Source organism: Eucyclogobius newberryi, unplaced genomic scaffold (genome assembly GCF_026437365.1).
Source record: "Eucyclogobius newberryi isolate DKJ021-1_F unplaced genomic scaffold, fEucNew1.0.hap1 SCAF_22, whole genome shotgun sequence".
NCBI classification, from domain to species: Eukaryota; Metazoa; Chordata; class Actinopteri; order Gobiiformes; family Gobiidae; genus Eucyclogobius; species Eucyclogobius newberryi.
This window is the reverse complement of record NW_027315857.1, coordinates 4,475,929-4,503,031: the sequence shown is the minus strand read 5'-3', so window position 1 is coordinate 4,503,031 and position 27,103 is coordinate 4,475,929. Positions and strand designations below refer to the sequence as shown.

The following is a 27,103-nucleotide window of genomic DNA, read 5'->3' as shown; positions in this document are numbered from 1 at the left end:
AGACCACCTTCTCTAGGATCTTGCACGAAAGGAAGGAAGCTTTGAAATAGACCTGAAACTTTTTTGAGTAATGGTTCTACTATAGCATGTTTCAATGGACCAGGAAACACCGGTTGAAAGAAAGAGCTTTACCATTTTGGTAACACAAGGGCCAATTACATCAAACACTTTAAAGAAGAGCCTGCAGGGAAGGGCATCAGATGTATGTGTCATCTTAGTGATTATATATATATTCTGGGTCACACCAGTACAGCAGCACCCTGATTTGAGTTGAAATAAAGTCATTTTTTCCAGCAAGGCAAACCCCAACCTCCTTTGTATTTGGAGATTTGAAGAGTTTTGAACCGGATACAAGGTTTTGCCAAACACATCTTGAGGTTGATTTATTCCACTGGTTAAGCAGCTGGGGGATGAAAATAGGAAGAGAATTGATAGAGAAAATCTGGGCAAAACATACATTTGTATTGTTTAAATCCTTTGAGTTATAGACTTTAGTATGGGATAAGAGTCTGTTTTCTTTATATAATAGAGAAAAGAGGGGTACACTTGAAGATTGTTGATAAATCTTTATTGGGGACCACACCTAAATACCCAAGATAACTTATTTGACATTTAAATAGTTTTTTCCAGATATTAGACCAATATTCTGAAGGAAATGCATCACATTAGGTACTGGTGTGGTCAAATATAATAAACCATAATCTTACTTAGCAGGTCATTTTATGTTCCATCTCATACATTTTAACACCATAAATTGTTTCTGATTGTCTAATATATTGGCACAACGGTTCAGAGTATAAAGCAAATAGGAGGAGGGACAAGGAAGAGCCTTGTCTCACCCCTTTTTCCAGAGCCAGTGGGTCTTTCATAAAAAGCCCCAATATTTTCTCCCCAATAATAAGTCATCTACATGAAATGTATTCAGCACTTTAAATAAATGAGGCCAGCTAACAGAATCAAAAGCTTTCTCACCGTCCTACTTGTAATTATTACAGATTTGTCTTGTCGTTTTTGTATAATTAATTTTGTGCAAAGATCGTCTTATGTTGTCTTGTGTTTATCATTTGTTAATGAATCCTGGCTGATCATTGTGGATTAACTTTGTCCCATGCTTTTGGACATAATTGAGGTGTTTATACTGTATGTGCATCAGAATAGAAATGCAGACACAGGAGAACATGCAAATTCCTCACAGAAAGGCCCCGCGCCACCTGGGAATCAACCCCAGGACCTTATTGCCTGTGAAATTAGATCATTAATTTCTTCTTTTATCTATTTTAATTTCACTTGCATTTGGCATGACGACTTCCATTTTAGTTTTTCTTGCAGATAATGTTGCTTCTCCCTATGTTCCTTTTTTGCAGAGGCAATAGCTAGAATTTTACCTCTCAAAACTGCTTTAACAGCAGCCATTTTCCTCCACTTAAGTCTCATTGTTGTTTGATATGTTTTTTCTTAAACAAATGGTCACTAAGGGATCATCTCAAAATGGGTTGAAGCTGAAAAGACTTAATATTTTTCATCTCTCTGGACCCCCTCCCCCCTCAAAAGTGAACATCCCTGAACATCCTTTGGTATGTTTATCAGTAGAAGTTATGAATTCTCCAAATAATGTCACCTGTTGCGCATGTTTGTTTACTCAATCCACACGGGCCCTAGGGGCCCTAGGGGCCCTATGACCATCACATTCAACCCAAACTGTGAGATGACCACATTGAGAGTCTCAAGAGGATGAGAGAGTGAGAAACTCATGTTTCTTGTCAAAACCTGTCATTGTCAATTGCCTGAGTTTAGACCTTAGACATGTCAGAATGACAGAAGCAGGACACGCCCTTTTGTCTCAGTGAGAATCTCACGTCTTCTGTGATTGGCTCCCAGACTATGAGAAATAAGATTCTCTGGTCTGATGAGACCGTTTGGCGTTAACTCTAAACTGACGGAACTGGAGAGGATCTGCAAGGAAGAATGGCAGAGGATCCCCAAATCCAGGTTTTACATCATTCCCAAGAACATGGCTGTGGGTGCTTCTACTCAGTACTGAGCATAGGGTCTGAATATGTATGACCATGTGATATTTCAGTATTTCTTTTTTAATAATTTAGCAAAAATCTCATCTCATCAGCAGCCCATCTGTGATAGGAGCATGATCAAGTCTATTGTGCCTATATCTGCCTCAGTGATTTTTGAACTGAAAATAAGAAAGTCGTCTATTCTCGAGTCGATTATATGTGGATTAGAAAAATAGATGGATCTGTTTTTGTTCTGAATTAACAGAGAAAATGTTTGTTCGCATAATGTATATTGAGCCAAATGGGCTCATCATTCTTTTTGCATGGCGTCTCATCAGAGGAAACTTGACATTATCCAAACTGATTGACGTCAGGGAGGGAGAAAAGCTGTTCAGAGAATCATCACATTGCGTTTCAATCAGATCTAGCTGCAAACTCTTCCACTTCTTCTGCATCCACCAGGAAGGAGGTCGAGAAGAGCTTGATTTGTTTTCGATAACAGATAGGTCTTGTAAACACTGGTTGAATTCAATCATAAGAGATACATATATCTCATTATTAGCAGTAAAGTCCGTGTTTGGAAAAGCAGATCTGATTTCAGTCAGTGCAGGGAAGTGTGCAGCATTAAAGCTCTCAAACAGGCGGAGCTTCACACAGAAGGCTTTCATGTGCGCACAAAGATGTGGAACCAGCTGCTCTTTGCCTTGTAGGTTCTTGTTTAGTGAATTCAAATGATGAGTAAGATCAACCAAAAATGCAGCGGGTCACTCAGTTCACAAAGAAAAGGAACTTCTCTTTCGAAAAGTGATCAATTTCTGATCTCAGCGCGTGAAACCGCTGGAGCACAGAGCGCCCGCCCCTTATGGCTGGAGCTCCTTCTGTTGTTTGCTGCAGAGTTTGCCCCATTTAAGCCCTCATTTTTTAATTGCCTCAGTAGAAATGTCCACATTAGCCAAGGGGAAATAACGCTGATTGGAGCGGACATTATGGGCCGTCGATTCCGGTTAGAGAATCAGAGGAAACTGGAATAACTTGAGAATGTCCTTTAATTTGCAATTCATTTGTTTGTGTGTGGTCTGGGAACAGAAAGACAGTAAACATGAATTAGTCACATTACAAAACGTATACATTGCACAGTATTTGCAACCTACATATGTGCCGATGACGGAGCTATTTTTAGAGCTAGTTGATGGTAAAGAATTGCGACAGTTTAGCTGAACACAGTGCATGAAGTATGAAAGATAAGGATAAACATATACAATACACAATTGAGAAACATGTTAACAACCAAATACTCACTTTTATAGTAATTACGCACACAATATGTGCTGCTGCTGAATAGTTAGCTTGAATAGTAACAGTAAAAGAGGGCCGTCCAGAAACACGGAACTAAACTTTGGTTCTTAGTCTTTCTGACAGCCTCTTAAACTGCTTCAAAAATATCTTTACCTGCGGTTGTGCCTTTTAGGCTCATCATGTCGAGCAGCTCCTCCGAACAGCAAAAGATATTTCTACTCCCCACAAAAAACAGCTGAGCGGTGGCATCTGTGCTCTCATCGCTGTCCAGTAAAAGCTGAAGTTTAGCTGACAAGTCGTTGAAAACAACAAGTTGTTGAAACCCTGCACATTATTTTTGTGACTTTGATGAGGCACTGTTTTCTTAAATGTTTTCTTAAATGGTTTAATGGTTTGCCCATTGTAAGTGTAGCACCTTCATAACTTGCTGTTTTCCTGTATTTTGCGCGGAAACACCTCTTGTTGGGCGTGTAAGCTAGCTGCCATGTGCTGGATCTTTCTGTGTTTCTGGTGCATGATGTGCAGCACTGATGTTTGGGCTCATAGTGCCGTCGGACACTATATTCTTTCATCACAGCAAAATCAGTTCAAATCAAACGGACACACTTTCCATTAATTCCCTTGAAGAAATAATCATTTTTCCCTCCGTGTTTGAAATCGCCTGCACTCACTTGCTATTTTGTGTTTCTTTGTCACTGCCATTTCTGCTCATTTGTGGTCAAAGCTTTTTTTGCCGTAGATAAAGAAGCACCTGTTTCCTCTGGCTCCATCTAGTGTTGAAACTGAGTAGTGCAAGAGATCAAGCTAAAGCTGTTTAGCTCCATCTAGTGTTGAAACTGAGAACTGGAGCTCAAGCTTCTTGTACAAATTATATGCGGGCCTATATTTTCAAAGGACACTCCTGCTTTAACCAGTACATATCTGACATCTTTGTCTTTACATTCAAAACTTTGTTCAAAAGATATTTAGTTTGAAATCAATATTGCAACTCCCGTTATGTTTGCCTCTGTAAGATGAATTTGACAGTTTTAAAAACACATTTCGGTTACTTTTTATGTTCTATATGGCTTAATGTGTTTCTTGTAAGTATAATGTCTATTTCTCCTTTCTCAATTTTGTTAATATTTTTGATTTAGTTTGATTGGGTTCAAAATGCCGTTAATGTTAAAGGATGCTAGTCATAACAGTTCCAATGCCATTAAGCTGATTGTATTGATAGTACGTTCATTTATTTACCAGTACTACTTTCTGGTTGTACACGACACACAAATACATGAACTACAGAAACACGAAACAAAAGGGAAGATGAAACTAAAAACAAGACTTCTGGTTATGACGTCAGACTAAAGACATTTGCTCTGAAAATGATTGTTTCACCCACATGAGTAAAGATGGAAAACATAATACATAATACTCTCTGGCAGTGACGTGCGGTGAGGTTCAGGGCGAGTGAGGCACCAAAAAAAAAATTTGGGACAAGCGGGAGTTGAACATCCTGTTTTTATTTTCGAGGCCGTGTCGCTAACCATTAGGCTGTGTTCAATTAGTGACGTCAGCGTTTTTAGATGTATACAAAAGCCCGTCCAACTCCGGTGTAGGTCTTTCTTTAGTTATAACCTCTTGCTTTGATTGAAAATCCAGATTTGCAAAACGTTTTAACTTGGAAATGTAATCGTCCAGATTCTACAAACACAATAATAAGGAAGAAGATAGTGAAACCTGTCCACACACGAGCACCTGTCAGCACCTGTCCACACACGAGCACCTGTCAGCACCTGTCCACACATGAGCACCTGTCAGCACCTGTCCACACACGAGCACCTGTCAGCACCTGTCCACACACGAGCACCTGTCAGCACCTGTCCACACATGAGCACCTGTCAGCACCTGTCCACACACGAGCACCTGTCAGCACCTGTCCACACACGAGCACCTGTCAGCATCTGTCCACACACGAGCACCTGTCAGCACCTGTCCACACACAAGCACCTGTCCACACACGAGCACCTGTCAGCACCTGTCCACACACGAGCACCTGTCAGCACCTGTCCACACATGAGCACCTGTCAGCACCTGTCCACACACGAGCACCTGTCAGCACCTGTCCACACACGAGCACCTGTCAGCACCTGTCCACACACGAGCACCTGTCAGCACCTGTCCACACACGAGCACCTGTCAGCACCTGTCCACACATGAGCACCTGTCAGCACCTGTCCACACATGAGCACCTGTCAGCACCTGTCCACACATGAGCACCTGTCAGCACCTGTCCACACATGAGCACCAGTCAGCACCTGTCCACACACAAGCACCTGTCCACACACGAGCACCTGTCAGCACCTGTCCACACACGAGCACCTGTCAGCACCTGTCCACACATGAGCACCTGTCAGCACCTGTCCACACACGAGCACCTGTCAGCACCTGTCCACACACGAGCACCTGTCAGCACCTGTCCACACACGAGCACCTGTCAGCACCTGTCCACACACGAGCACCTGTCAGCACCTGTCCACACATGAGCACCTGTCAGCACCTGTCCACACACGAGCACCTGTCAGCACCTGTCCACACATGAGCACCTGTCAGCACCTGTCCACACACGAGCACCTGTCAGCATCTGTCCACACACGAGCACCTGTCAGCATCTGTCCACACACGAGCACCTGTCAGCACCTGTCCACACACAAGCACCTGTCCACACACGAGCACCTGTCAGCACCTGTCCACACACGAGCACCTGTCAGCACCTGTCCACACATGAGCACCTGTCAGCACCTGTCCACACACGAGCACCTGTCAGCACCTGTCCACACACGAGCACCTGTCAGCACCTGTCCACACACGAGCACCTGTCAGCACCTGTCCACACACGAGCACCTGTCAGCACCTGTCCACACATGAGCACCTGTCAGCACCTGTCCACACACGAGCACCTGTCAGCATCTGTCCACACACGAGCACCTGTCAGCATCTGTCCACACACGAGCACCTGTCAGCACCTGTCCACACATGAGCACCTGTCAGCACCTGTCCACACATGAGCACCAGTCAGCACCTGTCCACACACAAGCACCTGTCCACACACGAGCACCTGTCAGCACCTGTCCACACATGAGCACCAGTCAGCACCTGTCCACACACAAGCACCTGTCCACACACGAGCACCTGTCAACACACGAGCACCTGTCAGCACCTGTCCACACACAAGCACCTGTCCACACACGAGCACCTGTCAGCACCTGTCCACACACGAGCACCTGTCAGCACCTGTCCACACACAAGCACCTGTCCACACACGAGCACCTGTCAGCACCTGTCCACACACGAGCACCTGTCAGCACCTGTCCACACACAAGCACCTGTCCACACACGAGCACCTGTCAGCACCTGTCCACACACGAGCACCTGTCAGCACCTGTCCACACACGAGCACCTGTCAGCACCTGTCCACACACGAGCACCTGTCAGCACCTGTCCACACGAGCACCTGTCAGCACCTGTCCACACACGAGCACCTGTCAGCACCTGTCCACACATGAGCACCTGTCAGCACCTGTCCACACATGAGCACCAGTCAGCACCTGTCCACACACGAGCACCTGTCAGCACCTGTCCACACACGAGCACCTGTCAGCACCTGTCCACACACGAGCACCTGTCAGCACCTGTCCACACACAAGCACCTGTCAGCACCTGTCCACACACGAGCACCTGTCAGCACCTGTCCACACACGAGCACCTGTCAGCACCTGTCCACACATGAGCACCTGTCAGCACCTGTCCACACATGAGCACCAGTCAGCACCTGTCCACACACGAGCACCTGTCAGCACCTGTCCACACACGAGCACCTGTCAGCACCTGTCCACACACGAGCACCTGTCAGCACCTGTCCACACATGAGCACCTGTCAGCACCTGTCCACACACGAGCACCTGTCAGCACCTGTCCACACACGAGCACCTGTCAGCACCTGTCCACACACGAGCACCTGTCAGCACCTGTCCACACACAAGCACCTGTCAGCACCTGTCCACACACGAGCACCTGTCAGCACCTGTCCACACATGAGCACCTGTCAGCACCTGTCCACACATGAGCACCAGTCAGCACCTGTCCACACACAAGCACCTGTCCACACACGAGCACCTGTCAACACACGAGCACCTGTCAGCACCTGTCCACACACAAGCACCTGTCAGCACCTGTCCACACATGAGCACCTGTCAGCACCTGTCCACACACGAGCACCTGTCAGCACCTGTCCACACACGAGCACCTGTCAGCACCTGTCCACACATGAGCACCTGTCAGCACCTGTCCACACATGAGCACCAGTCAGCACCTGTCCACACACGAGCACCTGTCAGCACCTGTCCACACACGAGCACCTGTCAGCACCTGTCCACACACGAGCACCTGTCAGCACCTGTCCACACATGAGCACCTGTCAGCACCTGTCCACACACGAGCACCTGTCAGCACCTGTCCACTCACAAGCACCTGTCCACACACGAGCACCTGTCAGCACCTGTCCACACACGAGCACCTGTCCACACACGAGCACCTGTCAGCACCTGTCCACACACGAGCACCTGTCAGCACCTGTCCACACACAAGCACCTGTCCACACACGAGCACCTGTCAGCACCTGTCCACACACGAGCACCTGTCAGCACCTGTCCACACACGAGCACCTGTCAGCACCTGTCCACACACGAGCACCTGTCAGCACCTGTCCACACACAAGCACCTGTCCACACACGAGCACCTGTCAGCACCTGTCCACACACGAGCACCTGTCAGCACCTGTCCACACACAAGCACCTGTCCACACACGAGCACCTGTCAGCACCTGTCCACACACGAGCACCTGTCAGCACCTGTCCACACACGAGCACCTGTCAGCACCTGTCCACACACGAGCACCTGTCAGCACCTGTCCACACACGAGCACCTGTCCACACACGAGCACCTGTCAGCACCTGTCCACACACGAGCACCTGTCAGCACCTGTCCACACACAAGCACCTGTCCACACACAAGCACCTGTCAGCACCTGTCCACACACGAGCACCTGTCAGCACCTGTCCACACACGAGCACCTGTCAGCACCTGTCCACACACGAGCACCTGTCAGCACCTGTCCACACACGAGCACCTGTCAGCACCTGTCCACACACAAGCACCTGTCCACACACGAGCACCTGTCAGCACCTGTCCACACACGAGCACCTGTCAGCACCTGTCCACACACGAGCACCTGTCAGCACCTGTCCACACACGAGCACCTGTCAGCACCTGTCCACACACAAGCACCTGTCCACACACGAGCACCTGTCAGCACCTGTCCACACACGAGCACCTGTCAGCACCTGTCCACACACGAGCACCTGTCAGCACCTGTCCACACACGAGCACCTGTCAGCACCTGTCCACACACGAGCACCTGTCAGCACCTGTCCACACATGAGCACCTGTCAGCACCTGTCCACACATGAGCACCAGTCAGCACCTGTCCACACACGAGCACCTGTCAGCACCTGTCCACACACGAGCACCTGTCAGCACCTGTCCACACACGAGCACCTGTCAGCACCTGTCCACACACGAGCACCTGTCAGCACCTGTCCACACACGAGCACCTGTCAGCACCTGTCCACACACAAGCACCTGTCAGCACCTGTCCACACACGAGCACCTGTCAGCACCTGTCCACACACGAGCACCTGTCAGCACCTGTCCACACATGAGCACCTGTCAGCACCTGTCCACACATGAGCACCAGTCAGCACCTGTCCACACACGAGCACCTGTCAGCACCTGTCCACACACGAGCACCTGTCAGCACCTGTCCACACACGAGCACCTGTCAGCACCTGTCCACACATGAGCACCTGTCAGCACCTGTCCACACATGAGCACCTGTCAGCACCTGTCCACACACGAGCACCTGTCAGCACCTGTCCACACACGAGCACCTGTCAGCACCTGTCCACACACGAGCACCTGTCAGCACCTGTCCACACACAAGCACCTGTCAGCACCTGTCCACACACGAGCACCTGTCAGCACCTGTCCACACATGAGCACCTGTCAGCACCTGTCCACACATGAGCACCAGTCAGCACCTGTCCACACACAAGCACCTGTCCACACACGAGCACCTGTCAACACACAAGCACCTGTCAGCACCTGTCCACACACAAGCACCTGTCAGCACCTGTCCACACATGAGCACCTGTCAGCACCTGTCCACACACGAGCACCTGTCAGCACCTGTCCACACACGAGCACCTGTCAGCACCTGTCCACACATGAGCACCTGTCAGCACCTGTCCACACATGAGCACCAGTCAGCACCTGTCCACACACGAGCACCTGTCAGCACCTGTCCACACACGAGCACCTGTCAGCACCTGTCCACACATGAGCACCTGTCAGCACCTGTCCACACACGAGCACCTGTCAGCACCTGTCCACACACAAGCACCTGTCCACACACGAGCACCTGTCAGCACCTGTCCACACACGAGCACCTGTCCACACACGAGCACCTGTCAGCACCTGTCCACACACGAGCACCTGTCAGCACCTGTCCACACACGAGCACCAGTCAGCACCTGTCCACACACGAGCACCTGTCAGCACCTGTCCACACACGAGCACCTGTCAGCACCTGTCCACACATGAGCACCTGTCAGCACCTGTCCACACACGAGCACCTGTCAGCACCTGTCCACACACGAGCACCTGTCAGCACCTGTCCACACACAAGCACCTGTCAGCACCTGTCCACACACGAGCACCTGTCAGCACCTGTCCACACACGAGCACCTGTCAGCACCTGTCCACACATGAGCACCTGTCAGCACCTGTCCACACATGAGCACCAGTCAGCACCTGTCCACACACGAGCACCTGTCAGCACCTGTCCACACACGAGCACCTGTCAGCACCTGTCCACACACGAGCACCTGTCAGCACCTGTCCACACATGAGCACCTGTCAGCACCTGTCCACACATGAGCACCTGTCAGCACCTGTCCACACACGAGCACCTGTCAGCACCTGTCCACACACGAGCACCTGTCAGCACCTGTCCACACACGAGCACCTGTCAGCACCTGTCCACACACAAGCACCTGTCAGCACCTGTCCACACACGAGCACCTGTCAGCACCTGTCCACACATGAGCACCTGTCAGCACCTGTCCACACATGAGCACCAGTCAGCACCTGTCCACACACAAGCACCTGTCCACACACGAGCACCTGTCAACACACAAGCACCTGTCAGCACCTGTCCACACACAAGCACCTGTCAGCACCTGTCCACACATGAGCACCTGTCAGCACCTGTCCACACACGAGCACCTGTCAGCACCTGTCCACACACGAGCACCTGTCAGCACCTGTCCACACATGAGCACCTGTCAGCACCTGTCCACACATGAGCACCAGTCAGCACCTGTCCACACACGAGCACCTGTCAGCACCTGTCCACACACGAGCACCTGTCAGCACCTGTCCACACATGAGCACCTGTCAGCACCTGTCCACACACGAGCACCTGTCAGCACCTGTCCACACACAAGCACCTGTCCACACACGAGCACCTGTCAGCACCTGTCCACACACGAGCACCTGTCCACACACGAGCACCTGTCAGCACCTGTCCACACACGAGCACCTGTCAGCACCTGTCCACACACAAGCACCTGTCCACACACGAGCACCTGTCAGCACCTGTCCACACACGAGCACCTGTCAGCACCTGTCCACACACGAGCACCTGTCAGCACCTGTCCACACACGAGCACCTGTCAGCACCTGTCCACACACGAGCACCTGTCAGCACCTGTCCACACATGAGCACCTGTCAGCACCTGTCCACACATGAGCACCAGTCAGCACCTGTCCACACACGAGCACCTGTCAGCACCTGTCCACACACGAGCACCTGTCAGCACCTGTCCACACACGAGCACCTGTCAGCACCTGTCCACACACAAGCACCTGTCCACACACGAGCACCTGTCAGCACCTGTCCACACACGAGCACCTGTCAGCACCTGTCCACACACAAGCACCTGTCCACACACGAGCACCTGTCAGCACCTGTCCACACACGAGCACCTGTCAGCACCTGTCCACACACGAGCACCTGTCAGCACCTGTCCACACACGAGCACCTGTCAGCACCTGTCCACACACGAGCACCTGTCCACACACGAGCACCTGTCAGCACCTGTCCACACACGAGCACCTGTCAGCACCTGTCCACACACAAGCACCTGTCCACACACAAGCACCTGTCAGCACCTGTCCACACACGAGCACCTGTCAGCACCTGTCCACACACGAGCACCTGTCAGCACCTGTCCACACACGAGCACCTGTCAGCACCTGTCCACACACGAGCACCTGTCAGCACCTGTCCACACACAAGCACCTGTCCACACACGAGCACCTGTCAGCACCTGTCCACACACGAGCACCTGTCAGCACCTGTCCACACACGAGCACCTGTCAGCACCTGTCCACACACGAGCACCTGTCAGCACCTGTCCACACACAAGCACCTGTCCACACACGAGCACCTGTCAGCACCTGTCCACACACGAGCACCTGTCAGCACCTGTCCACACACGAGCACCTGTCAGCACCTGTCCACACACGAGCACCTGTCAGCACCTGTCCACACACGAGCACCTGTCAGCACCTGTCCACACATGAGCACCTGTCAGCACCTGTCCACACATGAGCACCAGTCAGCACCTGTCCACACACGAGCACCTGTCAGCACCTGTCCACACACGAGCACCTGTCAGCACCTGTCCACACACGAGCACCTGTCAGCACCTGTCCACACACGAGCACCTGTCAGCACCTGTCCACACACGAGCACCTGTCAGCACCTGTCCACACACGAGCACCTGTCAGCACCTGTCCACACACGAGCACCTGTCAGCACCTGTCCACACACGAGCACCTGTCAGCACCTGTCCACACATGAGCACCTGTCAGCACCTGTCCACACACGAGCACCTGTCAGCACCTGTCCACACATGAGCACCTGTCAGCACCTGTCCACACATGAGCACCAGTCAGCACCTGTCCACACACAAGCACCTGTCAACACACAAGCACCTGTCAGCACCTGTCCACACACAAGCACCTGTCAGCACCTGTCCACACATGAGCACCTGTCAGCACCTGTCCACACACGAGCACCTGTCAGCACCTGTCCACACACGAGCACCTGTCAGCACCTGTCCACACATGAGCACCTGTCAGCACCTGTCCACACATGAGCACCAGTCAGCACCTGTCCACACACGAGCACCTGTCAGCACCTGTCCACACACGAGCACCTGTCAGCACCTGTCCACACATGAGCACCTGTCAGCACCTGTCCACACACGAGCACCTGTCAGCACCTGTCCACACACAAGCACCTGTCCACACACGAGCACCTGTCAGCACCTGTCCACACACGAGCACCTGTCCACACACGAGCACCTGTCAGCACCTGTCCACACACGAGCACCTGTCAGCACCTGTCCACACACGAGCACCAGTCAGCACCTGTCCACACACGAGCACCTGTCAGCACCTGTCCACACACGAGCACCTGTCAGCACCTGTCCACACATGAGCACCTGTCAGCACCTGTCCACACACGAGCACCTGTCAGCACCTGTCCACACACGAGCACCTGTCAGCACCTGTCCACACACAAGCACCTGTCAGCACCTGTCCACACACGAGCACCTGTCAGCACCTGTCCACACACGAGCACCTGTCAGCACCTGTCCACACATGAGCACCTGTCAGCACCTGTCCACACATGAGCACCAGTCAGCACCTGTCCACACACGAGCACCTGTCAGCACCTGTCCACACACGAGCACCTGTCAGCACCTGTCCACACACGAGCACCTGTCAGCACCTGTCCACACATGAGCACCTGTCAGCACCTGTCCACACATGAGCACCTGTCAGCACCTGTCCACACACGAGCACCTGTCAGCACCTGTCCACACACGAGCACCTGTCAGCACCTGTCCACACACGAGCACCTGTCAGCACCTGTCCACACACAAGCACCTGTCAGCACCTGTCCACACACGAGCACCTGTCAGCACCTGTCCACACATGAGCACCTGTCAGCACCTGTCCACACATGAGCACCAGTCAGCACCTGTCCACACACAAGCACCTGTCCACACACGAGCACCTGTCAACACACAAGCACCTGTCAGCACCTGTCCACACACAAGCACCTGTCAGCACCTGTCCACACATGAGCACCTGTCAGCACCTGTCCACACACGAGCACCTGTCAGCACCTGTCCACACACGAGCACCTGTCAGCACCTGTCCACACATGAGCACCTGTCAGCACCTGTCCACACATGAGCACCAGTCAGCACCTGTCCACACACGAGCACCTGTCAGCACCTGTCCACACACGAGCACCTGTCAGCACCTGTCCACACATGAGCACCTGTCAGCACCTGTCCACACACGAGCACCTGTCAGCACCTGTCCACACACAAGCACCTGTCCACACACGAGCACCTGTCAGCACCTGTCCACACACGAGCACCTGTCCACACACGAGCACCTGTCAGCACCTGTCCACACACGAGCACCTGTCAGCACCTGTCCACACACAAGCACCTGTCCACACACGAGCACCTGTCAGCACCTGTCCACACACGAGCACCTGTCAGCACCTGTCCACACACGAGCACCTGTCAGCACCTGTCCACACACGAGCACCTGTCAGCACCTGTCCACACACGAGCACCTGTCAGCACCTGTCCACACATGAGCACCTGTCAGCACCTGTCCACACATGAGCACCAGTCAGCACCTGTCCACACACGAGCACCTGTCAGCACCTGTCCACACACGAGCACCTGTCAGCACCTGTCCACACATGAGCACCTGTCAGCACCTGTCCACACACGAGCACCTGTCAGCACCTGTCCACACACAAGCACCTGTCCACACACGAGCACCTGTCAGCACCTGTCCACACACGAGCACCTGTCAGCACCTGTCCACACACGAGCACCTGTCAGCACCTGTCCACACACGGCCGGGCTCAGGAGCATGCGCATTACATGCGCCTTCCATGAGGCGCATGTAATGAAGCCTCTGAGTGAACTTTTACTGCGGTTTTATAATGAATCTGTGAGTCTAAAACACGCTTCAGAAATACATTTCATACATTATCGAGAATATGGAAGCTCTGAGCACATGGTCAGGGTGTTTTATTTGTTATAAACAGAGGGAGAGAGATTGACACATCATTTGCATTGCACCAGCCCAGTTTGTGAGGAGTGTGTGTGTGTGCGTGTGCGTGTGCGTGTGTGTGTGTGTGTGTGCGTGTGTGTGTGTGTGTGTGTGTGTGTGTGTGCTCCAGAGGCTGAGCAGCTGCAGCCTCCTCCCTGTATCTGAACGGCAAACATCTGAACATTTTGACATTCTTATTTGACAAAATATTGTTTGATATCGGATTCAAATGGAAAGTGGGTTTATAATACAATATTTTTTTTATATTTTTTTAAAATAAAATAAAAATAAAAAATGTTTTTTTCCAAGATTGACAGGTGAGGCCCTGCCCCCCCTGAATGCACATCCCTGCAGCTCTCGGGACCCCCCCCCAAAAAGACAAAAAAAATAATATCTGGCATCACATAAAATGTTACGCGTTGATAAAACGATAGTAGCTTGATAGACCCTGCTCACCTCTAGTGAACATCCCTGAAAACCCTAACCCTTTGGTAAGTTTATATTTAGAAGTTATGAACTCTCCAAATAATGTCACCTGTCGCGCATGTTTGTTTACTCAATCCACACGGTCCACGGGCCCTAGGGGCCCTACGACACATCCCATTCAACCGAAACTGTGAGATGACCACATTGAGATAGTCTCAAGAGGATGAGAGAGTGAGAAACTAATGTTTCTTGTCAAAACCTGTCAGTTGCCTGCGTTTAGACCTTAGACATGTCAGAATGACAGAAGCAGGACATGTGCTTTTGTCTCAGTGAGAATCTCACGTCTTCTGTGATTGGCCGAAACCTCATGCGGGTTTGTTTTGTTTCCTTCTTCTGGTCAGTGCGTAGCACGTGACTAGAGCATAATCTCTTGATCATTTGCAGCGCCGCGTCTTGCAGCAAAAAAGCAAAATTATATAAATGCACTAATAATAATAAAGGAAAACCACAAAATCACATGTTTGGAGGTAGTTTTGTTGGAAAAATAGTAAATGCTTCTAAATAAGACAACGTCAAAATGCTCATTATTCACAAGAAAATTCCAGCTGCTGTCTCACCATTACCATGTTTTCTGCACAAAGATATTGGACTGAAATCAAAAAAGCGCAACACCTCAAAACCCCAGCCATGAACACAATTTACCTTTGAGACATACTCCTGGCACCTTGCTGTGCTTTATTTATCTATTTAATGATGTATTCATGTATTTAGATGCTTATTCTCAGTGTATTGTATTTACAGGTGAAAACAGAGCCCTGTATTTTGTTTGTTTGTGAGACTCTGATTATTGATCAAGTATTCTGAGCATCAGCTCCAGCTTCACTGATTGAGATCTTTTCATGACAGTCACAAGGTCGAAACCAAATCCTGTCTGTGGAAGAAAACACAATTACATAGATAATCTTGTGCCTTTTAATGAACTCCAAGTTGTTGTTAAGGATTTGTGTATGTTTATGTTTAGTAATGTTTAATAAACTTACTGATTGAATGTTTTATTTATTGTTTCATTAACATTTGAGATAGATATTCTGTGTTAGTTTGTTTCATGTGTTTCTTGTATTTGACACTCATGAAAAGAGTTTCTCACATTTGTTATTTTTCCCTTTTGAAAATAAAAGTGTCAATCAATCACTACATTTGGAATTCACTACATTTGGAATTCAGGCAGTGAGTGGCAACTTATCACTGACTTTGGAATCACACACAGTTGAATTCTATTATTATTGAAAACTCATCACCTTTCTTTCCTTTAATGACATGTTCTGACATTTCTGAGTGATGAGGAAATGACCTGTTGTGGCCTGGAAAGTGTTAATTATCCTCCCTTTCCTATCAAAGCCATAACAGAAAGATCAGTATAAATGCAGCAAAATGGAAATGTTAGTTAATTAGAGTGAAACAAAAGCTCCACAGCCAATGAAGCAAAAAACCCCACAAAGAAACACATTTGATCAGTTTGTAGCCCATAATTGTGCAACTCATTGCCACAAAAAATCAAATGACAGTTATGTCCGTGCATAACCTCTACAGCTGTTTTTTCACACACAGACAATTTTTAATAAATATTTGAAACAGTTTGTTAAATCAGTAGAGCTTTACCCCAAAGTGACTTGGGTGCTTCATTGTTTGCAAGTCATAAAGAACATTTAGAAAGTGTAACTGACATGAGGAGGTTGAAAGATCAGTTTCACACATATCCTTTTTGTTCACAATAGCGTTGTTCTCCTCACTTCCTGGTTGTAAGTGTGACGTTTGTGCGCAGGGCGTGAAGGCGAACATGAAGCGTCTGTACCAACTGGTGACTGAGGCCCAGTTCAGCCGCTGCTCCAGACACGCCCACTACGGGAAGCTCCTGTTCTCGCTCTGCTTCTTCCACAGCATCCTGCAGGAGAGGAAGAAGTTTCTGCAGCTCGGGTGGAACATCATCTATGGCTTCAATGACTCGGACTTTGAGGTATAATAGCGCACACATTAAAGGAGACGTGTACTTTCATGAGCTTTTGACCCTGTTACAACAGTGTTTTCACCTACCCCCTATCCCCCCCTCCTTGTAAATGACCGTTTGCTGCTTATAACGATGAAATGTAACAATGAAGAGGTAGTTCTGCAGTTTTGAACTCTCATTACTATTACAAGGCCATTTTGGATCAATATTGCTGTTTACAATGAACAAAACATAAAATGATGAAAAGTAAGCACCTGAAAAAAGCATAATATGTCTTCTTTGAATCATTAGGCTGTGGAATCTCTTGACATATTTTAATGTCTGTGACAGTTTAAAAACTGCAACCGAAACATTCAGTAATTTGTGAAATGATTCTTACAATTCTTGTCAGTCAAGTCATTGTTTTATTTGAACCTTAATATCTGAGGAGAGTCATGGGTAATGTTTATGAAGTATTTGATTAAAGAAACACATCTCTTTTTGAAATCTGGTGCTGTTTTCAGGTGAGTGAGAGCTTACTGAGTCTGTACCTGGACAAGTACGAGGAGATTCCCTGGGACGCACTCAAGTACCTCATCGCCGGGGTTAACTATGGCGGTCATGTGACAGACGACTGGGACCGGCGCCTGTTGACCACCTACATCAACCACTACTTCTGTGAGGCCGCCGTCCAACAGCCGTTCTTCCAGTAAGTCACAAAAGTACTCATTGTATTTGTTCAGCTCTTTACCTTTGATAAGCAAAACCCAACGTCCTTCAGAGTAATAAGTACATTGTATTTGTAGAGCAGCTTTCACAAAGCAAGAGTCACTAAAGCTTCACAGATTAAAACAAGAATGTTACAACAATAATGAAAGACTTATAGCACCACCTAGTGGGCAGCCACATTATTACAGTACCATTGGACCATTCAGTGTGACATTTTATTTCTAACAATTATAGAGGATTACATGATGTGGTTTCATACACTTTTTGATCTGTTTAGTAATTGGTTTTGTAATATGTTGAAATATGTATTCATTTTTTTTGGCCCAGACTAAAATAAAAACATGTTTTTTTTATTTTGGCTGTTTTTTGCACTGAAACTGAAAAAGACCCTTACTTGTTACTGTGGCTGCAGCTCCACAAACCTGATTCATACTTGGCCTGTAGGCGGAGTCTCCTCCTGCTTGTTTCCGTGGAAATGTTCCTTTGACTATAATATTCCATATCTATCTCCATGGAGGATGTTCAGAAGTGTGGTTTTAACTTTTTATTTTCATAGAATGACGCACTTTGCGCCTCCTAAAGGTTACCCTAGCGTACCAAGCTGGAGGAGAAGTTACCCTAGCGTACCAAGCTGGAGGAGAAGTTACCCTAGCGTACCGAGCTGGAGGAGAAGTTACCCTAGCGTACCGAGCTGGAGGAGAAGTTACCCTAGCGTACCGAGCTGGTGGAGAAGTTACCCTAGCGTACCGAGCTGGAGGAGAAGTTACCCTAGCGTACCGAGCTGGAGGAGAAGTTACCCTAGCGTACCGAGCTGGAGGAGAAGTTACCCTAGCGTACCGAGCTGGAGGAGAAGTTACCCTAGTGTACCGAGCTGGTGGAGAAGTTACCCTAGCGTACCGAGCTGGTGGAGAAGTTACCCTAGCGTACCGAGCTGGAGGAGAAGTTACCCTAGCGTACCGAGCTGGAGGAGAAGTTACCCTAGCGTACCGAGCTGGTGGAGAAGTTACCCTAGCGTACCGAGCTGGTGGAGAAGTTACCCTAGCGTACCGAGCTGGAGGAGAAGTTACCCTAGCGTACCGAGCTGGAGGAGAAGTTACCCTAGCGTACCGAGCTGGTGGAGAAGTTACCCTAGCGTACCGAGCTGGAGGAGAAGTTACCCTAGCGTACCGAGCTGGAGGAGAAGTTACCCTAGCGTACCGAGCTGGAGGAGAAGTTACCCTAGCGTACCGAGCTGGTGGAGAAGTTACCCTAGCGTACCGAGCTGGTGGAGAAGTTACCCTAGCGTACCGAGCTGGAGGAGAAGTTACCCTAGCGTACCAAGCTGGAGGAGAAGTTACCCTAGCGTACCGAGCTGGAGGAGAAGTTACCCTAGCGTACCGAGCTGGAGGAGAAGTTACCCTAGCGTACCGAGCTGGAGGAGAAGTTACCCTAGCGTACCGAGCTGGTGGAGAAGTTACCCTAGCGTACCGAGCTGGTGGAGAAGTTACCCTAGCGTACCGAGCTGGAGGAGAAGTTACCCTAGCGTACCGAGCTGGAGGAGAAGTTACCCTAGCGTACCGAGCTGGTGGAGAAGTTACCCTAGCGTACCGAGCTGGTGGAGAAGTTACCCTAGCGTACCGAGCTGGAGGAGAAGTTACCCTAGCGTACCGAGCTGGAGGAGAAGTTACCCTAGCGTACCGAGCTGGAGGAGAAGTTACCCTAGCGTACCGAGCTGGAGGAGAAGTTACCCTAGCGTACCGAGCTGGTGGAGAAGTTACCCTAGCGTACCGAGCTGGTGGAGAAGTTACCCTAGCGTACCGAGCTGGAGGAGAAGTTACCCTAGCGTACCGAGCTGGAGGAGAAGTTACCCTAGCGTACCGAGCTGGAGGAGAAGTTACCCTAGCGTACCGAGCTGGAGGAGAAGTTACCCTAGCGTACCGAGCTGGAGGAGAAGTTACCCTAGCGTACCGAGCTGGAGGAGAAGTTACCCTAGCGTACCGAGCTGGAGGAGAAGTTACCCTAGCGTACCGAGCTGGTGGAGAAGTTACCCTAGCGTACCGAGCTGGTGGAGAAGTTACCCTAGCGTACCGAGCTGGAGGAGAAGTTACCCTAGCGTACCGAGCTGGAGGAGAAGTTACCCTAGCGTACCGAGCTGGTGGAGAAGTTACCCTAGCGTACCGAGCTGGTGGAGAAGTTACCCTAGCGTACCGAGCTGGAGGAGAAGTTACCCTAGCGTACCGAGCTGGAGGAGAAGTTACCCTAGCGTACCGAGCTGGAGGAGAAGTTACCCTAGCGTACCGAGCTGGAGGAGAAGTTACCCTAGCGTACCGAGCTGGTGGAGAAGTTACCCTAGCGTACCGAGCTGGTGGAGAAGTTACCCTAGCGTACCGAGCTGGAGGAGAAGTTACCCTAGCGTACCGAGCTGGAGGAGAAGTTACCCTAGCGTACCGAGCTGGAGGAGAAGTTACCCTAGCGTACCGAGCTGGAGGAGAAGTTACCCTAGCGTACCGAGCTGGAGGAGAAGTTACCCTAGCGTACCGAGCTGGAGGAGAAGTTACCCTAGCGTACCGAGCTGGAGGAGAAGTTACCTAGCGTACCGAGCTGGAGGAGAAGTTACCCTAGCGTACCGAGCTGGAGGAGAAGTTACCCTAGCGTACCGAGCTGGAGGAGAAGTTACCCTAGCGTACCGAGCTGGAGGAGAAGTTACCCTAGCGTACCGAGCTGGTGGAGAAGTTACCCTAGCGTACCGAGCTGGTGGAGAAGTTACCCTAGCGTACCGAGCTGGAGGAGAAGTTACCCTAGCGTACCGAGCTGGAGGAGAAGTTACCCTAGCGTACCGAGCTGGAGGAGAAGTTACCCTAGCGTACCGAGCTGGAGGAGAAGTTACCCTAGCGTACCGAGCTGGAGGAGAAGTTACCCTAGCGTACCGAGCTGGAGGAGAAGTTACCCTAGCGTACCGAGCTGGTGGAGAAGTTACCCTAGCGTACCGAGCTGGTGGAGAAGTTACCCTAGCGTACCGAGCTGGTGGAGAAGTTACCCTAGCGTACCGAGCTGGAGGAGAAGTTACCCTAGCGTACCGAGCTGGAGGAGAAGTTAACCTAGCGTACCGAGCTGGAGGAGAAGTTACCTAGCGTACCGAGCTGGAGGAGAAGTTACCCTAGCGTACCGAGCTGGAGGAGAAGTTACCCTAGCGTACCGAGCTGGAGGAGAAGTTACCCTAGCGTACCGAGCTGGAGGAGAAGTTACCCTAGCGTACCGAGCTGGAGGAGAAGTTACCCTAGCGTACCGAGCTGGTGGAGAAGTTACCCTAGCGTACCGAGCTGGTGGAGAAGTTACCCTAGCGTACCGAGCTGGAGGAGAAGTTACCCTAGCGTACCGAGCTGGAGGAGAAGTTACCCTAGCGTACCGAGCTGGAGGAGAAGTTACCCTAGCGTACCGAGCTGGTGGAGAAGTTACCCTAGCGTACCGAGCTGGTGGAGAAGTTACCCTAGCGTACCGAGCTGGAGGAGAAGTTACCCTAGCGTACCGAGCTGGAGGAGAAGTTACCCTAGCGTACCGAGCTGGAGGAGAAGTTACCCTAGCGTACCGAGCTGGAGGAGAAGTTACCCTAGCGTACCGAGCTGGAGGAGAAGTTACCCTAGCGTACCGAGCTGGAGGAGAAGTTACCCTAGCGTACCGAGCTGGAGGAGAAGTTACCCTAGCGTACCGAGCTGGTGGAGAAGTTACCCTAGCGTACCGAGCTGGTGGAGAAGTTACCCTAGCGTACCGAGCTGGTGGAGAAGTTACCCTAGCGTACCGAGCTGGAGGAGAAGTTACCCTAGCGTACCGAGCTGGAGGAGAAGTTACCCTAGCGTACCGAGCTGGAGGAGAAGTTACCCTAGCGTACCGAGCTGGAGGAGAAGTTACCCTAGCGTACCGAGCTGGAGGAGAAGTTACCTAGCGTACCGAGCTGGAGGAGAAGTTACCCTAGCGTACCGAGCTGGAGGAGAAGTTACCCTAGCGTACCGAGCTGGAGGAGAAGTTACCCTAGCGTACCGAGCTGGAGGAGAAGTTACCCTAGCGTACCGAGCTGGAGGAGAAGTTACCCTAGCGTACCGAGCTGGTGGAGAAGTTACCCTAGCGTACCGAGCTGGTGGAGAAGTTACCCTAGCGTACCGAGCTGGAGGAGAAGTTACCCTAGCGTACCGAGCTGGAGGAGAAGTTACCCTAGCGTACCGAGCTGGAGGAGAAGTTACCCTAGCGTACCGAGCTGGTGGAGAAGTTACCCTAGCGTACCGAGCTGGTGGAGAAGTTACCCTAGCGTACCGAGCTGGTGGAGAAGTTACCCTAGCGTACCGAGCTGGAGGAGAAGTTACCCTAGCGTACCGAGCTGGAGGAGAAGTTACCCTAGCGTACCGAGCTGGAGGAGAAGTTACCCTAGCGTACCGAGCTGGAGGAGAAGTTACCCTAGCGTACCGAGCTGGAGGAGAAGTTACCCTAGCGTACCGAGCTGGTGGAGAAGTTACCCTAGCGTACCGAGCTGGAGGAGAAGTTACCCTAGCGTACCGAGCTGGAGGAGAAGTTACCCTAGCGTACCGAGCTGGAGGAGAAGTTACCCTAGCGTACCGAGCTGGAGGAGAAGTTACCCTAGCGTACCGAGCTGGAGGAGAAGTTACCCTAGCGTACCGAGCTGGAGGAGAAGTTACCCTAGCGTACCGAGCTGGAGGAGAAGTTACCCTAGCGTACCGAGCTGGAGGAGAAGTTACCCTAGCGTACCGAGCTGGAGGAGAAGTTACCCTAGCGTACCGAGCTGGAGGAGAAGTTACCCTAGCGTACCGAGCTGGAGGAGAAGTTACCCTAGCGTACCGAGCTGGAGGAGAAGTTACCCTAGCGTACCGAGCTGGAGGAGAAGTTACCCTAGCGTACCGACCTGGAGGAGAAGCCTCTGCATGATTTATGTTGATGCATGCAAACTTTACATGTCAATCAGTGAATTAGAACTGGGGGGATATTAGTTTGTCTAACAGGGTGACAGTTTGTTCTTAAATGTTCTCCTGTTCCCCTGGTGCAGGTTGTCATCGCTGCCTTTCTACTGCGTCCCTCAGGACTGCTCTCGAGCCTCCTGTGTTAAGTTCATCAGTGACTTTCCTGCCACAGAGGCCCCCGAGGTGTTCGGACAGCACCCCAATGCGGACATTGCCTGTCAGATTGCAGAGACACGCAGCCTCTTTGACACCCTGCTATCCCTGCAGCCTCAAGTCAGCAGCACGACAGGGGCCAGTGCAGGGGCCAGTGCAGGGGCCAGTGCAGGGGCCAGCGAAGAGGACAGGGTGAGCATTCAAATACACTTCGACTGCTCTGTCTGTGTAGCTCAAGACTATAGAGCAGGGGCGCCCAATGCGTCAATCGCGATCTACCGGTCGATCTCAGAGGCATGAGGGTCGATCCCGCCGAAAAGTGCAGAAAAGTGCCAAGCGCTCACTGTGTAACGCAGAGGAAGGAGGAGAGAGGAAGTGCTGGTTAAGCTCAACCTTCTATCATTTAGCGTAGTTCTGGTCAGTATATTTTATTTTCAAAATACTCTATACTGTATTAAATGGTCGAGTTAAATAGCAGATTATCTCTTTTATATTGCACATTTGTATATGATAAACAATATTAGGGTATTCATGAATGCCTGCATTGTGTTTCTATAGCCTAATTATGGTTAAACAAAAATAAAAAAACAGTTTAATACTGACAATAAAAATAATACTAAATTATACAATAATTTGGCTTTGTCGAATATAAAAGTAGCTCGTGAGCTGAAAATGTGTGGGCGTATTATTTCCTGTGTCCGGTCTTGAACTCCACTGGTGAAAGAAAGAATGTTCAATAGTAAATATATACAGTAGTTCCAAAAGATGTCCCCCTCACCATACACCCTAGTACAGCCTAGTACACCCTAGTACACCCTAGTACAGCCTAGTACACCCTAGTACAGCCTAGTACAGCCTAGTACAGCCTAGTACACCCTAGTACACCCTAGTACACCCTAGTACACCCTAGTACAGCCTAGTACAGCCTAGTACACCCTAGTGCAGCCTAGTACAGCCTAGTACAGCCTAGTACACCCTAGTACAGCCTAGTACACCCTAGTACACCCTAGTACAGCCTAGTACACCCTAGTACACCCTAGTACAGCCTAGTACACCCTAGTACACCCTAGTACAGCCTAGTACACCCTAGTACAGCCTAGTACACCCTAGTACACCCTAGTACAGCCTAGTATACCCTAGTACACCCTAGTACAGCCTAGTATACCCTAGTACACCCTAGTACACCCTAGTACAGCCTAGTACACCCTAGTACACCCTAGTACAGCCTAGTATACCCTAGTATACCCTAGTACACCCTAGTACACCCTAGTACACCCTAGTGCACCCTAGTACACCCTAGTACAGCCTAGTACACCCTAGTACACCCTAGTACAGCCTAGTACACCCTAGTACACCCTAGTAAACCCTAGTACAGCCTAGTACACCCTAGTACACCCTAGTACAGCCTAGTATACCCTAGTACACCCTAGTACACCCTAGTACAGCCTAGTACACCCTAGTACACCCTAGTACAGCCTAGTATACCCTAGTATACCCTAGTACACCCTAGTACACCCTAGTACACCCTAGTGCACCCTAGTACACCCTAGTACAGCCTAGTACACCCTAGTACACCCTAGTACAGCCTAGTACACCCTAGTACACCCTAGTAAACCCTAGTACAGCCTAGTACACCCTAGTACACCCTAGTACAGCCTAGTATACCCTAGTATACCCTAGTACACCCTAGTACACCCTAGTACACCCTAGTACAGCCTAGTACAGCCTAGTACACCCTAGTACAGCCTAGTATACCCTAGTACACCCTAGTACAGCCTAGTACACCCTAGTACAGCCTAGTACACCCTAGTACAGCCTAGTATACCCTAGTACACCCTAGTACAGCCTAGTACACCCTAGTACACCCTAGTACAACCTAGTATACCCTAGTACACCCTAGTACACCCTAGTACAGCCTAGTACACCCTAGTACAGCCTAGTATACCCTAGTACACCCTAGTACACCCTAGTACAGCCTAGTACACCCTAGTACAGTTTGAAGAATACTTTGTAGAAGCACATTTTGTTCAAGTTTCCGTCTGACACATGTTCAGGTGTTGGAGCTTCTGGCTGACGTGAGCACAAAGATCCCGAACTCAGTGGACTACGAGCACATGAGAGCCGTGCTGAGGGACCACCCCACCCCTCTGAACGTGGTGCTGCTGCAGGAGATCCAGAGATACAACACACTGCTCCACACCATTAAGTACAACTATTTCTCATATCGAGAGCTTTCAATTGGAGGTGAACGTCGGGTCCAAATTTTGTGGTAGAATCTGCAGTTTTATGGTTAATGTCTGTGTGATTTCTGTGACTCTCCAGTATATCTGTGAACTAAAACTGGTGCAAACGTTTATGACACAATTACACAGGGATGATTGTCAAAAGTAAGACTGCCCCATTTCTCATGTTTACCTCCCCTGCATTCATGTGCATCTACACAATTCATGCACTTTCAGTTAATGCACACTTGAGTAAAGTGTGTAGTTTGTAGTGTGGGTATTGGGACACGGCCATTGTCCCTGCATTTTCTAAGGAATGTTGATTATTGATGACATGGACATTGTGATTCTGCTTTAGAACTAAGCTCAACTCACAATATTTTGTTTGACAAACTTCCACTTGACCGGTGTAAAACAATGATAACAGTTCAGTTGTAGTCATCTGGACACTGGTTTTAGTCTCTAGTCCTGGACAAAGTGGGATTACATCAACTTGTTTCTAAGAATTTTGGGCAAAAAACCTTGGCTCTAGATCGTTAACTCAATGATAACAGTTCTAAAACCATTAAACATGAGATTTAAGGTGAAAGGTCAAATGACCCAACAATGTTTAGGAAGGAAATTTCCCATTACATTTTCCCATATCCCCCAGTGTCACGATACTAAAATGTCAAACTCGATTTTGAAATTTAGGAATAAGCTCAATACTCTGGTTATGACAATAAAACACACTTTTTTAGACAGTAGAATGTACCACAACAGTAAATAATGGCCCTTTTTATGTTGCAGTTTGATCTTATACTAGTTCTACTAAAGATCCGGATAATTCTAAAACTGTTCAGGAAAGGTCGACTTTTGTCCTGTTTATGTGATCTTTTATGTGACTTGTTCAAATGAGAATTTACTTGATTCTTGTAGTGTCAATAAGTATCAATTTGTTTTTCAATACTTTTGTCAACCCTTGTAGACACTAAACACCTCTAGACTTTAGCTAGACTTTAGCTTTAATTACAATCTGAAACTTACTAAAGTGTTAAGAATTGTTTTATGGAAAACAACCACGTTATGGACATTATTTATCAATGACTTCTCAAACTTTTTCAGGAGCGCCCCCACAATCTTGAGATGTTATATTGGTATTATAACTGAAATAAATATGCATAGTAATGATAATAATAATTGTTATGACTATACTGTACTAGGGCTAGGTATTGCTTCGCGATACAATACGAATCCCGATGCAGCGAACGTGATACGATACGCGTCCTGATTCACGATATCCCTTAAAACTGTTGTTAAAAGCTTTTAGTAAACGTTTAATAACGGTTGAAAGTTTTGATTAAGTAGAATAGAATGTAATGTTTACACTGTCCTCAGAATCAGAATTGAACTGTCCTATGATGAAGTCACATGTTCAGCTCCTCAGACTTGGCCTTGTTTCCACAGTCTGTATGTTCAAAAGTGTAGCTCTGATATTTCTAATGACTTTATGTTGTTTTTAGTGTATCACGATACACATCTCTGTATCGATACACGTATTGCCAAGAAGTCTATCACGATATTACTATATTGAGCACAGCCCTGCACTGTACACATCCTAAATGAACCTGAAATAATAGCAGCCTAATGTTCACATCTATAGATGCAGTGTCAGTGTCAGTGTCAATGAAAGAGACTTTCACAGATTTTCACTCTTTCATTGGTTTGTGCATAAAGCCATGAACTGACCCAACACAGAGACTCTCATCTCCCTCTTTCCTCCTCTTATCTCCCTTTGTCTCTCCTCTCCTCTCCTCTCATCCCCCTGTCTCTCCTCCCCTCCTCTCCTCCTCTCATCTCCCTCTCTCCTCCTCTCATCTCCCTCTGTCTCTCCTCTCAGCTCCCTCTTTCCTCCTCTTATCTCCCTTTGTCTCTCCTCTCCTCCTCTCATCTCCCTCTCTCTCCTCTCCTCCTCTCATCCCCCTGTCTCTCCTCTCCTCCTCCCAGCTACCTTAAGACACTGCGCAGGCGAGCTGGCCCCTGTCT

General features: G+C 49.6%; 1 protein-coding gene across 1 annotated transcript in view; it reads left to right on the top strand.

The window, feature by feature from the left end:
• dnah2 (dynein, axonemal, heavy chain 2) overlaps positions 1-27,103 on the top strand; it is a 208,609-nt gene that overhangs the window by 155,006 nt on the left and 26,500 nt on the right. Inside the window, exons 79-82 of the mRNA XM_072458523.1 lie at positions 16,870-17,061; positions 17,556-17,740; positions 22,790-23,048; positions 24,911-25,062. Of these exons, the coding sequence (XP_072314624.1) occupies positions 16,870-17,061; positions 17,556-17,740; positions 22,790-23,048; positions 24,911-25,062 (788 nt within the window). The remainder of the gene's footprint in view (positions 1-16,869; positions 17,062-17,555; positions 17,741-22,789; positions 23,049-24,910; positions 25,063-27,103) is intronic.